General features: G+C 41.4%; 2 protein-coding genes across 5 annotated transcripts; both read left to right on the top strand.

Annotated features, from left to right (window-relative positions):
- The first annotated feature begins 4553 nt into the window (after window positions 1-4553).
- LOC115744262 (homeobox-leucine zipper protein HDG1) lies at window positions 4554-10162 on the top strand. 2 transcript variants are annotated; one of them, XM_048283083.1, is made up of 9 exons: window positions 4554-4894; window positions 5890-6131; window positions 6227-6344; window positions 6444-7142; window positions 7428-7529; window positions 7610-7822; window positions 8878-9052; window positions 9127-9494; window positions 9584-10162. In XM_048283083.1, the coding sequence occupies exons 2-9, from the start codon at window positions 5911-5913 to the stop codon at window positions 9962-9964; spliced, it is 2277 nt and encodes a 758-aa protein (XP_048139040.1). In that variant the 5' UTR covers window positions 4554-4894; window positions 5890-5910; the 3' UTR covers window positions 9965-10162. The 2 variants fall into 2 exon arrangements, with proteins under 2 accessions (XP_048139040.1, XP_030535232.1); XM_030679372.2 differs by lacking the exon at window positions 4554-4894 and having other exon boundaries at window positions 5679-6131.
- A 1478-nt stretch (window positions 10163-11640) lies between these two features.
- Window positions 11641-15016, top strand: LOC115744274 (protein ROOT PRIMORDIUM DEFECTIVE 1). 3 transcript variants are annotated; one of them, XM_030679382.2, is made up of 3 exons: window positions 11641-13941; window positions 14719-14857; window positions 14945-15016. In XM_030679382.2, the coding sequence occupies exon 1, from the start codon at window positions 12132-12134 to the stop codon at window positions 13533-13535; it is 1404 nt and encodes a 467-aa protein (XP_030535242.1). In that variant the 5' UTR covers window positions 11641-12131; the 3' UTR covers window positions 13536-13941; window positions 14719-14857; window positions 14945-15016. The 3 variants fall into 3 exon arrangements, with proteins under 3 accessions (XP_030535242.1, XP_048138811.1, XP_030535250.1); XM_048282854.1 differs by having other exon boundaries at window positions 14719-15016; XM_030679390.2 differs by lacking the exons at window positions 14719-14857; window positions 14945-15016 and having other exon boundaries at window positions 11641-12087; window positions 12279-13706.

Genomic DNA, 15016 nt, shown 5'->3' on the forward strand with positions numbered 1-15016 from the left:
AATAGTTGTTCATATTGCGTAGAAAAATGTATCCAAGCACGTTTGGGTGGAAATTTTCATTTTTCGAGTGGATTGTGATATATGATGTTTGTATGGAATCAAAAAGTTAGGAACTGATAATTGAGATCTTCGTAAAGTCATTATAGGATTTTAAGTCGGCCTAAAATGTCAGGGGCATTTTGGTGATTATCCCGCTTGAGGACGCTTTAGACTTATTTTGTAGTTTTAGGGTGCGCATGAAAACACTTCTCCATGATAAATCAACTTATCATCGGAAGTTGATTTCTCTACTTTTCCTCAAAAGTAGAAGTGGATTTTTCTACATCTGTTCTAGATTAACTTCTAATCGGAAAAATTCGTTTAATAACGGTTGAAAATTTATACTTTTGAAACATTATTAACAAAATCTTCGGCAGTGATAGTTGACGGTGGCGGCGGTCGGCGATGGTTGGCGGCGGTGGTCGGCGGCGACCGTGCTCGGCGGCCGGCGATCACAGCAACGGTGGTTGGCAGAGGCGGGTGTGGTCCAAGAAGTGATTCTGGAGTTGAGAAGTTAAAATTTTTTACTTCTCAAAATTGACCAAAAATCTTATCAGAAGTGAAAAATCTTACCGGAAATGAAAAATCATACCAGAAGTCAATTTTTTTACCAAACGAATTTCTACTTCAATCGGGTTTTTATCAAACACATTTCTCTGCCATATGGGCTTCTGGCAGAGGAATGCAATTTCTGAAGTGGTTTCATGGGCACCCTTAGTGATTGTTAGAGGAAATATCAATTTTTTTTTTGTCCAAAGGAAATATCAATTATTTGGATCGTTCCTATTATTCGGAAACTCGTGAAATTAATATTTACAAATTAAAATCATTGAAATATTATTATTTTATATATGCGAAAAATTACCATGCATCATGAAATCTAGTTGACCTGATGATGCATTGATATTCAATTAGATCCTGTGGTTGTGTGGTGACTTGATTACGGGGTACAAGATTTCTTACTCGTAAAGTGAGTGAACCGTTATTAATATTTATACCATAGGATTTATGTGATTGCTTTGAGGAAAATACTTAGCTGACCGGGGAGTTACCGAAACGTGGCTCTCCGCGGTGGCTCCACTACTTTTGATTTTTGGGCCGCTTGTGGTCACGAAATCTAGCTAACTTGATCATGCGTTGATATTCAATTAGATCTCGTGGTTGTGTGGTGATTTGAATGGAGGGTATTAGATTTCTTACCTGTAAAGTGAGCGCACCGTTGTTAATATTTACACTATAGAATTTATGTAATTGTTTTGAGGACAATGCTTAGCTGAATGCGGCGTTATTGAAACGTGGCTCTCTGCAGTGGCTCCACCACTTTTGATTTTTGGGCCGCTTGTGATTGGTGAACATGAAATCTAGCTGACCTGATGATGCACTGATATTCAATTAGATCTCGTAGTTGTGTGGTGACTTGAATACGAGGTGCAAGGTTTCTAACCCGTAAAGTGAGTGGACCGTTACTAATAAATGTACTATAGGATTTATGTCATTATTTTGAGGAAAATGCTTGGCTGACCGCAGCATAACTCTGCCTAGAGTAACGGTGCAGCCTGCATCCCACAATCTCCCAAGGAAATTGAATGACTTTTTCGTCCAGTTTCCTTGGGAAATCAAAATCACACTTGTTGGTACTTGATTACCAACAATAATTTTTTTTTTTTGTGGCTAAAAGTAAGTTTAAAAGGAATAAAAACCTAGAATTATTAGTGACCAAAATTCAGATAATCACAAAGAATAAATTATATTTAGTCGATTTAATTCTTCTATTACATATTAAAAGTTTACTTTTGCTACTATTTTTCCTTTTATACGAGTTTAAAAATTTAATTTAGTAATCCATCGGTTTGAACTACATTGAACCATTTGAACAATAATTCTGATTTTAACAAAACTTATTAACGTTAAGTTACTGAAAAACAGTCACGAAATCAAGTTCCAAAGATGATTGTCTGTATTATACAAACATGTTGGGGTTTATTCATGTCAAATGCAAGAACTACAGTCCTTCTTTCCGTCGCAGGTGTTGAAGGCTTCTGTCCTAAGTCCAGGTGGTGATCAAAATCTGTCATTTCGAACATGGTGCATATGAACGGTTTGGTGTTGATTCCGAAATGCTTTTCAATTCATGTGTGCATAACTATTAAATTGAAACTGCAAGATTTTCAGATAGATTGGAGATTGTTGGAGACAATCAGTAGAGCCGACAAATAAATTCATTTAGTAAAGCAGATTTAGTTACATTCATTTGGTTTAATTGTAGTTATGACCTGAACTCTTATTGCTCGGGGACTTTTGCCATTGATTCATCTAGTGATGTTCCCGACTTTCGTTGAGTAATTAAGAGTGAATATTTCTATTTTATGCATGTTTACTTTTGAAAAATTTCGTGATATAGGAAAATACTTTCTGAGAAATCATTTTTAATGAAAATGTTTTGCCTCGTTTATTTTTCGTTGACCGATCACTTTCAGAAAACCAAATGAGTGAAAGTCCAAAAACTTAATTTCCACTCAAACACACCCTTAAATTGATAGTAATCCCACCCAATTGATGACTCCCATCAGTAATTATAATCATCAATCTAAGTTCTCCTTTAAAAAGAGGCTGCGCATTTAGTTTTGACCCCATACTTTTGCCTTTTGAATCGGTTGACCTCTGCTCTTAACTTTACACTTTTTGTGAACTTTATGAAACTCGCATTTTGAACTTTATAGATTGACTCTCATAATTTCATATAAATTTTTTTTAGAAGTTCTCAAATGTTAAAGAGAAAGTCAATAAGTATTAGGAAGGCTTAGCTGAAAAATTGTTCCAAATAGGCCCATAAACCTTACTATTCAACATAAAAATCTGAAGTTTAACCCAAAAAAGAAAAGCATGAAAATCTGAATAAAAAAATAAAGAAAGAAAGAAATGAAAGGCTATGTCCAAAATTTAGAGGTAGCAGATGTTGCTTGTATTTTTCCTAAATTTGCTACTTCCAATTATTGACTTGTGTTCCTAATAAGATTCTAGAATAAATGACACGGATCACCATATAAGTTCAAGCTTAATTAAGTACATTTCATTTTGTCAATACAGCTCAAAGTCCAAGAAACATACTAGTTTTGTCCACTAGATATGTGAGAGATGATTCAGCATCTTGATAGAAAATTTACCATCTTTGTTGAGGCGCGTATTATTTTCCTGGAAGGTAATTTACTCGCAAGAAAAAGTTTACGGCAAGACCGATTCGAAATTATAAAATCTCATTTTTCAAGACTATCCGTAATGACAGATCATTTTCCTCATCCATATGATTTGGACTTCGATATTATCCACCTTGCCTTTTAGACCAACAGATATATCGGATGGACGATTCGGTATCTCAATGGAAAATTTATCATCTCCATGGAGGCTCATATCATTTTTCGGGAAGGTAATTAACTTGCAAAAGACAAGTTCATGATGGAGTAAATTTAGATCCATAAAATATCATTTTTCGAGACTGTCCATAATGGTACATTACTTTTTCGCTAATATGTTTTGTACCTCGATTATCAATTTCTTACCTTTCGGATAGTATGCCGGCACAACCGTATTGGAATGGCGTGGAGCAAGAATTCTTGTGCTCGATGGTAAGAATTGTGGGAATAGAATTGAATGAGAATTATTTATTTATTTTTAAATAGATTCACTTTATGTTGTAGTTGCATTAATAGTATAATAATTGATGTTTCTCAAATATAATTCAACATTGTTAATTTATTAATCATGAACTTCTTGGTAGTAATAGAAGCATAAATTACCGATAAGCGTTAATTATAACTGTCAATTACTTAATATTGACCATATTGTGATTAATTATAAGACTTGTCTATTCTATTAAAATAAATCCTTCGTAATAAAATATTTCAAATAGTATGCTTAAATGTCATCTGCACTAACTAATAATTAATACTAATCAATATATTTTTCTTGAAAATAGGGTCTCAACCTATTTACTTTACTTAAGCTCATTGCTTTCCTATAAGAAGATGCGTCCAACGGACAAAACCGTGCGGATTTGTGCGTTTTCTGAATGAGTATGTCTCGGCGACCCTCGTTGGAATCCTCATCCGCCCCGAAATGGATCTTAAAATTCTCCTATGCAAGAAGCAAGCAAACTATACAAGAGATTCCCTCATCATCTGATGGTGCTCCAGACGCTCAGGTTTGACCTTATTCCTGCATTGGGTGTCATGCTCATCCTCAGCCGTTTGCTCTGCATTTAATGAGATGCCAATACTAGATGATTTGTTCATACATGGGAAAATCTCGTGACCACAATCGGATTCCATTCCAGATTGTGGATTCCCCTCACATCCACAATGTGGTGCAAGCGTTCTCGATGCACGACGGGGTCCTACCGCGGCTGGTGGGTCGTCGCAAGCGCTTGATCCGAACAAATTTCGCGCGCCGAAAAGATTGGTCTTTTGGGGGTCATATTCGTGCATCTTTTAAGTCACTCGAAATTCAGTGAATCAGGGAGGAAAATGGTATGTGGGCAAGTACTTTTTTGAGAGCTGTACCGTACGATAGAATGCCAAGAGCCCCTCCCCCCTCTCTCAATCTCCAGAGTCGAGAACCCATTTCTGGCCAACCCCTCCTCTCCTGCCTATATAATTTCTCTCCTCTGCAAAATTTTCAGAGAAAGGAAGAAGAGAGAGACGGCCATTGTTGCTGCTGCCGTTTGCCGTGAGTGACCAGATCAAAACAGGGCTTCTGAGTTTTGATTCAACCAAGAAATCCAAGAACCGATTTTTTTTCTCCCCCATTTCTCGAAATAATCTTTAGTCTGCAAGAGCTGGTCTTTGACTGTCCACCTTCTGTGGTCCACCTTGTAAGTCAGCTCCAAACCTCGAGAACTCCAAATTTTCCTCCTTTTCATATCATTTATCTGTATTGTCATCTCTTGTATCTTTTTTGCCATTTTGCCTTTCTCTACGCACGTATTTACCCAGGGAGCGAGCGTGTGCAAAGCGCCTCCAAATCTTTACATGTCAAATCTCACAATGTGGTCAGGGGAGAGAGGTTCCTTTGGCTTCCGGTCACGTTAAAAAAGGCACCTTTTATCGTACTTGGGTTTGTGTTTTTATGCAAATCAATGCGAGGAGGAGGTCAAATTGGTCTTTTTCTGGGCAAAAGCTCCGAGTTTTGTCTGAAACGGGCTCAGAAGTCACGGTTGTAGACCCTCTTGCCTTGTGCTTTTCTCATGCCATCCCAAGAAAAAGATTTTGTCTGCACGCTCGCCGAGTCCGCTAATACGGACAAGCTCTTGGTCTAAGCATTTTTAAGGAAGAAGAAAAACGATTTCAGAGTTTTTGCGCGTCTCAGTCCACTCCCCCGCTCCGTAATTTATTTTTAAGAAAAATGTCTCTGTCCTGAAATTTTTCCTGTCAAAATTTCTTCAGAGAGAGAGAGAGAGAGTGTTAGAGAGACAGACACAGGTCTGAACCGTTGAAACAATACACGGACCTACTTGTCTTGTATGATTGCATCTGCATCGGGAACTCATTCCCACTGAGAGAGAGAGAAGGGAAGGGGGGGAAGGAAGAACAGAGTCTTAGAGAGAGAGAGAGAGATGGTTGACTCGGTTAAGTTCTGCATGGAATAAAGGTGGTTGACAAAAAGAAAAAAGGACGATTTTTTTTCCTCCTTTTAGTTTATGTAAGTCTGTACTGCTCCGACTCCGGCATATTTTAAAGATCTCATCTTCGCACAACTCAATTTAGCGAGTGTTAAAAGATGAAATAGGGAGTTTTGTCTCTCCTCTAACTATTTTCTCCTACATGGTGTCCTGAAAGCATGTCTCTGTTATATGAGGTCACTTTGCAGAGAGCCAGAATGGAGGGGCAGAGTGAGATTGACCGCTTCGGAGAACTCTTCGAGGGAAGCTTCATGGGGAGGCTGAGGGACGAAGGGTCGGGGGGGAGTGACAACCAGTTCGACGGAGCTTCTGGGGATGACGATCAGGATGATGCTGTCGATGAAGAAGCAGAAGTTCTTACCCGCAAGAGGAAGAAGTACCACCGACACAGCCCATATCAAATTCAAGAACTTGAAGCGTAATCGATTCTATTTTCAATGTTATAGCTAACCCTTTTGTGTAAATTTCTTCAATTTGGATGAAAAATCTCAACTTTTTTCCACGTCCCTTTAGTTTCTTTAAGGAGTGTCCTCATCCCGATGAGAAACAAAGGTTGGAGCTGAGCAGGAGGCTTGGTTTGGAGTCCAAGCAAATCAAGTTCTGGTTTCAGAACCGAAGGACCCAGATGAAGGTGAAGCCACATTTTTGTCTCAATCAGTCTTTTGGGTGTAAGCATAAAAATTGCTCTCTGGGCATTTGACTGATACGTGTTGTTGGTCATTTGAACCAGACTCAAATGGAGCGCCATGAGAATATTATGCTGAGAGACGATAACAACAGGCTCCGGAACGAGAACGACGCGATGCGGAGCAAACTGGCCGATCCCATTTGCAGCAACTGCGGCGGCACGGCCGTCTTTAATGGTACCGGCATGGTGTCCTACGGGGAGAACCTGCTGAGGGTCGAGAATGCTCGGTTGAAGGATGAAGTAGCTCGGGTTCGTGCTCTTACTGACAAGTTCTTGGGGAAACAACTTCCCACTGCATTCCTTCCGTCGAGCCCTCCCAGGTCCAATCGTGGTTCGGAGTTCTCCCCCCAGAGGCACGTTCCCAACGTTTCAATTGCTGCCAGTGCCGCAGTGCCGATGGGAATGAGCTCTCTAGATGGAATGTCGAATGCTTCCCCGGCTACTCCTTATGCTAGAACAGCAGCTGCGATGGCTAGGAATCAATTGTCGGCTGAAAAATCGGCTTATATTGATGTTGCTATAGCTTCCATGAATGAATTGATCAAGATGGCTGAGCCCAATTCCCGCCTTTGGCTGCGGACTTTGGACGGAGCAAAAGAAGTATTGAACCACGAGGAGTTCTCACAGTTGTTCACTCCTCGTGCCGGTGTGAGGCGTGGTGATCTCATGACCGAGGCCTCAAGGGAGACCGGTATTGTCCCCATCAACAGCTTGGCTGTTGTAGAGATTTTGATGGATGTGGTATGGTGCACGACTTTGAATACTACTAACTAATAAGCCCTCATTGCATTCACAGAGTTTGACAAAAATGTTGTTTGCCTATCAAGTTTTAAGTCTCTTCTTCCATTCCAGCTGTAGCCAGCTGTTTTGATGATCCTTGAACTGCATTATCTTAGCTTTAATGATCTGATATGGCGAGTCCTTACTCGATTGAACTGATATCCTTATCACATTATATTAGTTGTTCAATCTTTTTACGTTTGTCTCTAGTGCTTGAATGATTTCCCGAGCCTTTTCTCTCTATAGAATCGTTGGGCGGAAACATTTCCCTGCATAATTGCTCGATCATCCACCATCGAAGTAATTTCAAGTGGAATAAGAGGAAACAGGAATGGAGCTCTGCAAGTGGTACGTTTCTTTGCTTTGATTACTCTATTTTTCATCTAGGAAGTCAGAACTAACACGACTGACTATTATTTGTCCTGTAGATGCATGCTGAATTTCAAGTGCTTACACCGTTGGTTCCTTTGCGCCAAGTGAGATTCCTTAGGTTCTGCAAGCAGCATGGAGAGGGTATGTGGGCGGTGGTCGATGTTTCCATTGGCATGATCGAAGACGGTTCGGATCCGCGTGGTTTCGCCAACTGTAGGAGGCTTCCTTCTGGATGTGTTTTACAGGATATGCCCAATGGCTGTTCCAAGGTATTTCCAATGTGGAATATTTACCTTACCTCTCTTTCATCGAATGCTACAAGTTTTGGGTTTTCTTCGCTTGTCTTGCTCTTGCCTTACAGGTACTATCTTTGTTAGAGGTATTGAGCAAGATCATTGATATTATTGCACCATACTTATATTCCTCTTTGATCTTGTAAATGAACCTGATTTTGCACTTGTTCACTCTGTCACTTTCGCTGTCCAAAATTGTGAGAGTTTTGAAGAGACTGCAGCCACGAGTGCGGGACTAATTTGCCAGAGAATCTTAGCCTTTCTCCGATAGTTTATTGAATGATGCCTCTACCGTCATGTATTATATAGTTTTGTTCAATCTCCAAAGTGTAGATTGTCTCCAATTAACTATTCCTCCGGGCTTATCGAAGCGGGCAAATCCATGGCGCTGTTTTTTTATTCATGGATTGGCCAAGCTGCATCTTATACTTTATGTAGTCTTGGCCTTGAGACTCTCAATCTTTGTTGCATAAAGTATGGTATTTGATGCTTCTATTCCTGTTTCTCTTCTCATTTTTAAATTTGTCCCATGCCTTCTATTGACAGCGAGAGACTATATGACCTGGATCCAGACTTACATTTAATTTGTTTGAATGTCCTTAGACACTAAGTTGCCGAATAAATTTATTCTCCATGTGTATGTGCAACGTACTCACCACTCGCGAGGCCTTCTGCAAACTGAATCAATTTTAAGTGATATTGTTCCAGACAGGAACATGCTGTGAGATTAGTTTATGAAGTGCTTTAGCAGTGTCTGATCCGCATCTTGGTAATTGTTCTGCACCAGTCACCCTATTTGTTCTGCGGAAGGAGGGATGAAAACTTGTGCAAGTTTTGACTTTTTGTTAAACTTAAGTGAGATAAATAAGTCCCGTCGATGGAGGGTTTTCTTGATTAATGGAACGTGAACATAGTGCAAATGATGTAATGCTGGAAGTACATCAAGACTTCTGAGTATCTCATAAAGTATGAAGTTGGCTTTTGTTGCTAGAGTCCGCGAAATACTTAACATGAGGTATGGTGAATTTCAGGTAACTTGGATCGAACATTCAGAATATGACGAAACTGCAGTTCACCCTCTTTACCATTCCTTCCTTAGTTCCGGCATGGGATTCAGTGCTCAGAGGTGGATGGCCTCGCTACAGAGGCACTGCGAGTGCTTGCTAACATTCATTTCATCTACCTCGTCCAATGAAGATAGTTCCGGTCATATTTCCTATTTCTTTGCAAGCTTTATTCGTATGGGTAACATTATCTGAGACTAAAAATTTTTGGAACAGGAATGAATGCGAGTGGAAGGAGAAATATGCTGAAACTGGCACAGCGTATGACAGATAATTTCTGTTCGGGAATCTGTGCTTCGCCGCTGCACGACTGGGAAATCCTTCACCTTGGGAACATGAGTGGCGATGTGCGGGTAACAACTAGGAAAAATGCTGGTAGACCTGGCGAGCCTCCCGGGATCGTACTGAGTGCAGCAACTTCCATTTGGATGCCCATAGCGCACGGGACGGTATTCAATTTTGTGCGCAACGAGCAGTTGAGGAGCGAGTGGGATATATTATCCCATGGTGGCCCAATGCAAGAGATAGTCCATGTGGCTAAGGGTCAGAGGCGCGACAAATGCGTCTCTCTTCTCCGTGCTAATGTAAGCGCTGGTCGATTAATGCTAAACCTTGTAGCTCCACCTGCTTTTGGTTTTGTGCTTCAACGAATATGCCTATGGATGACTTGCAGGCCCTCAGTGCGACCGACACAAGCATGGTCATTCTGCAAGAGACATGGACAGATGCATCAGGGTCCCTCATAGCCTATGCTCCAGTGGACATAACATTGATTGAATCGGTGATTAGCGGAGGAGACCCGAACAGCGTCGCGCTCCTACCATCTGGATTCGCGTTGCTCCCAGACAGTCCGTCGCACATTGATGGACTCAAGAATCCCGATGGAAGTCTCATAGGAACTGCTGACAGCAGCGGGTGCCTAATGACAATCGGCTTTCAGATCCTCGTGAGCAGCACTCCTGCTGCGAAGCTCACGGCAGAGTCGGTCGAGACTGTGCACAACCTCCTCTCCCGCACAATTCAGAGGATCAAAACCGCATTGCGATTGCCCTAGCTCATATTTTCCTTTTTCCTGCTCTTTCTTGTTATTTAGATAGATTTACTTTTTGTATGGAATAAGATGACATAAAAGTACAGAGGACTGAAATGAATGGAAAGGCATAGATTACCAAAAAGCAAAACAAGGTGGTTTCAAGCCAAGAACGAACCGCTCGTCTTTCCTGGACATGGCAATGGAATTGAAGGTACTGGATCTTTCGCCGGTCTGGGGTTTCGGGCATCGACTTAGATAACCACCGGGATGGACTAAGCTCTCAAATTGTGATCTTGAGGGAAATTGTATCTGTTCTCTGCAGAAGTTAAATTTTTGGTCATGTCTCTGATTTCCTTATCCTTGGGATTCCAAAGTAGAAAAGTCCACACATCTCAGGGCCGCTATCTTGAATTACTGCAGATCGTGTTCTGGGATTATACGCATGCCAAACACAGCATTAGTACAAGTCAACAAGAACACACTTCACGTTCATAGAACTCATGATCACGTGAACATGCATCTACTGGAAGAAACAGAATCTACACCAGCCCACCTCAATTCTCATTCAACTCCTAGATCAGGAACAGTACCAGTGTACGAGATTGCAGTTTGCCAAGATATGTGGAGTTCAATAGATGTGGCAAAATGGGTCTAGAATTCATATTTGACTCACATTTCGTGACGGTTTATCATTAATGGGTTACTATATTTAATCCGACCCGAACTGATCCGCCCGTTTGGCACCTCTCTAGCGGTTGCAGTGTAAAGTGGAGCCCTTAGACAATAAAGGACAACATCTGTGGCAGCCCATGTCATTCGATCTGCAGTGTTTACAGAGTTTTTCTTTTATCTTCCATGTCGGGTTTTAGAAAGGAGAGTCGTTTTTCAATGCATTTAGCTTCTGAGGTCTGACTGAGAGGTCTCATAAGCAGCCAAAGCTTTGGGATCCTGTCCATACATGCACTTCAGTCGTTGCAAAGCTGGAATCATGTACACATTTAGCGGAGGAGATCCAGGTAAAACTCATGTTGGGTGCCAACGACTAGGGGTAAGAAAAAGAACCGATCAGGCCAAATCCGATTCCATAGAATTGGAACCGATAATTATCGGTCCGGTCCTGTGAAACCGTCCAAACCGATTATTTAATTAATTTTAATTTTATTTCTTAAAAACATTTAAAAAAATTATTTAAACTCTTAATTATTTCGTGTACTTGTACAGACTTAAAATGTGAATATGTATTTTAAACACATGCAATCAATTTTCTTGGATTGCCCGAGAATCGAATCGAACGGAGAATCGATCACCCTACCAGGCTACCAACGATCAGTTAAGACATGAATCCTCTTCAACTTTATCCTTTTTAAGAACCTCTCCATAAATTTCGGCTCTATTTGTTTTGAGGAAAATGAATAATCTAGAAAATATTTTAGTAAAAATGATCGCTTAAAAAAATGAATAAACAAAAAAATATTTTCACATTTTATGAAAAAATATAGACATAAATTATTATTGATAATGAAAATATTTTTTATTGACTAATTATTATAAACCGTATAAGCGATCATATGTATGAAAATATTTTATGAATATTTCATATTTCGCCAAATAAATCAAGCGTTTATTCAGGGAAGATTGAGATCCTCCGCTTAAATGACCCGATTGCCCTCACTTGTTGAGGAATTTACACATAAATGTTCAGACCCTCGAAAAACCCTGTCTTCCCTATTCTCTCTCTTCCCCTCCCCCTTCAGTCACTGTCGTCTACCGCCACCTCGCCGTCGCGCCGCCGTCGACGTCGTCTCCCCTCCCCTCGCCGTCGAGTCTTGCGCCACTGGCTGTTGCTGTCGTCCAGGTCTCGATCTCTGTGCTGTCTCTCTCTCCTCAAGGTCGCGTCGCTCGCGGCTGCCGCCGGTGGCGTCGCCAGCCTTAGGCGACATTAGTCCTTTTTGTCACTCAAGCTCGGCAATACCGGAGCTGGGCTTGACGACGAGGTAGTGGTGATGCGCGGGGGAGCTGCTGCGGCAGTGGTTGGTGGTGTCGGTTCCTGGGATTCCTCTGTGTACGTCATCGTTCGTTCCTCTGGTGCTCCATGTGAAGTAACTCGAACCGCTCCAAGGATCCGGGCATCAAATTAACGTCCGGTGAGCAAAAACCCTGAACCCTGATATCTCCTGAAAGCTTCTAGATGAAGAAGATCGTCTTCTCCTCTTTCGCAACCAATTTGCTCAAATCAGACTCGCGCAAGCCCTCCAATTTGATAGCATTCACTCTCCACAACTCCATTTTCACCAGACACTTCTCTCAATCCACCTCCATCCCCAAAAATTTGCAGAGAGTCCGCGACCATGGGTACGACAACTACATGGAAATCCAGAAGAAAACGCGCAAGATCCTCAAATTCCAAGACTTGATCCTCTCCCAGCACAACCAGACCGTCCCAATTTCGCGCCTTGATGTCCTCTCTCGCAGGTTTGGGTTCAAGCAGCACGAAGCCGGGGCTTTCCTGCTCAAGTTCCCTCACGTTTTCGAGGTTTATGAGCACCCGGTGCAGAGGATTCTGTACTGCAGACTGACCCGAAAGGCTCTTTTGCAAATGCAGCAGGAGAAGGAGGCTCTCGATGCCCAAATCCCTGATGCCGTGGTTCGGCTCAGGAAGCTCCTGATGATGTCTAATACGGGACGGCTGAGACTGGAGCATGTGCGGATTGCAAGGTCCGAATTTGGGTTGCCTGAGGATTTCGAGTACTCAGTAGTTTTGAAGTACCCGCAATTTTTTAGATTGTTCGATGCTAAAGAGACTAGGAATAAGTACATTGAGATAGTAGAGAGAGACCCTAGTTTAACTGTTTGTGCAATTGAGATGGCTAGAGAGAGGGAGTATAGACAGAAAGGAATCGATGCTGAAGATGTGCGTTTCTCATTCATCATCAATTTTCCACCAGGATTTAAGATAGGGAAGTATTATAGGATTGCAGTGTGGAAGTGGCAACGAGTCCCATATTGGTCCCCCTATGAGGATGTTTCGGGGTATGATTTGAGGTCGCTAGAGGCTCAGAAACGTATGGAGAAGAGGGCCGTGGCAGTGATTCATGAATTGCTTTCGATGACCGTTGAGAAGAAGATCACGCTGGAGAGAATAGCACATTTTCGGATGGCAATGAATTTGCCAAAGAAGTTGAAGGACTTCCTCCTTCAACATCAAGGGATCTTCTATATTTCAACAAGGGGTAATCACGGGAAGCTTCACACTGTGTTTCTTAGGGAGGCTTATAAGAAGGGAGAGCTGATAGAACCAAATGATTTGTATTTGGCAAGAAGGAAATTGGCTGATTTGGTCTTGTTGAGTCCAAGAAAGGCAAAAGTGGATAAGGAGCTTGTTAGTTATAGTAGAGACGATCACGATGAAACGAGCCGATTTCGAAGAGACCATGTAGAGAATAAGATGACGAAATTTGATGTACAGGAGAATTTTGTAGTTGATGAGGAGGGCGATGAACAACCAGGCTCAGATGCAGCTTCAGACGCTGACTTTACGGATGACGATGATGATGGTGCGGCCATTGTTGATGAAGAAGAAGTAATCCATTGACTCGTTTTAGCATATTAAGAGAAGATGTTTGTGGCTGGAGCCTAAAACTTTTCTCATGCAACACTGAATTTGAACACAGATAAGACTGCTCCCTGGTGTATTGAGGTTGTATTAAATGCTGACTACCTCATGGCACGGTACAGACTATGGAAATAGAATTCATGTGCAAACGGGCAAATTGAAGACGAGCAGTCTAAGTCATGAGAGAGCCACAGGTTCTTAAACTAGACGTATGTGCTGGCCACAATGCCTTTTGAGTTGCTAAATGGTTTTGTTGTCTTCTCCTCATCTAGAGAATAAAGTGGGCATCATTTTATAGGGAAAATAAATTGCTTTCATCTTCTGGGAAAGAAGTCTGCTTACTAGCTTGTGGAATAGAAATCAGTGAGATGATTTCAATGAACATGTAAGTCGAAGCTGAGGGTCTTTTTGTCATTCCAATTATTGTAGAATGTAAAACAATGTTTTAGTTAAAATGATTTTGATAATTTCCTCGTATAAGCATCTGTCCGATGATGGAAGTTAATTGCATTGAGCTACAAGATCTTTGCTTTGATCTTAACTATTAAAATGGAAGACCAAATTGGACTCCGAATGTATCTATTGCGCAAAGAAATGAGAAGAGATCCTGATAGTCTCTGGAAAGTTTTGTCTTTGAACTAGTCCAGACTTGAAATTGGAGCATCTGTTTCCATATTTGTGTTCTTTATGCGCTTATTCTGATCTCGTATTTCTGTGCTCTTGCATCTTAGCATTTTTCCAGTGGTCGGCAAAGTAAAACTGTGTTTCTTGATGGTTATTTGGGTACACACCTAGGGGGATAGAGTTAGTTTGGCATTTGTATACCACTATCTCAGGTTAAAGTAACCAACTAAAGGTGGTTTGAAATAGCAAGTATCCATCGTGGCATAAGGCAATTGGTTTTATTTAACCGTAAAATTTTCTCAGACAAAGTTGAGCACTCCTATGGTCCAATTGTTTTGGTTCAATTGGGCACAGGAACCGAACAAGGGAGAGGCGATTTTGGAGCCAGGACCAAATATCTAGAAAGATGTAGACTTAGGACTGTAGAAGACCAATTCAAGACTTCGTCTCCTCTTTTGGTTTTTTTCCTCCCACCGTCAAAATTTCGGGTCCTTTGAACACCTGCGATGGCTCGTAACGAGGGGTCTGTCATGTGCAGGGTGCAAATTGCCGTCATTGATAATGATGCTAATCTTACACGGCATTTGTAGTTTGCCTTATATAGAGTGGAAGAGAAGTTGGAAGAGGACGTGTTTTTAAGGTGGTGCTTCTTCGCCAGAAGTTGAAGTTGGTTTAAGGTAGGTTGAATTCGACGTGGAACTCGAGAGCTGATCCTATTCTGAGACTTCCTGCACACATCTAACATGAAATTCTTATTCTTTTAGTCACTTTCAGTGTCAGCTCTCAAGCTTCATCCGAACAAACTGATAAACAACCAAACCATGCACCTGCGGATT

This window comes from Rhodamnia argentea, chromosome 7, assembly GCF_020921035.1.
Source record: "Rhodamnia argentea isolate NSW1041297 chromosome 7, ASM2092103v1, whole genome shotgun sequence".
NCBI classification, from domain to species: Eukaryota; Viridiplantae; Streptophyta; class Magnoliopsida; order Myrtales; family Myrtaceae; genus Rhodamnia; species Rhodamnia argentea.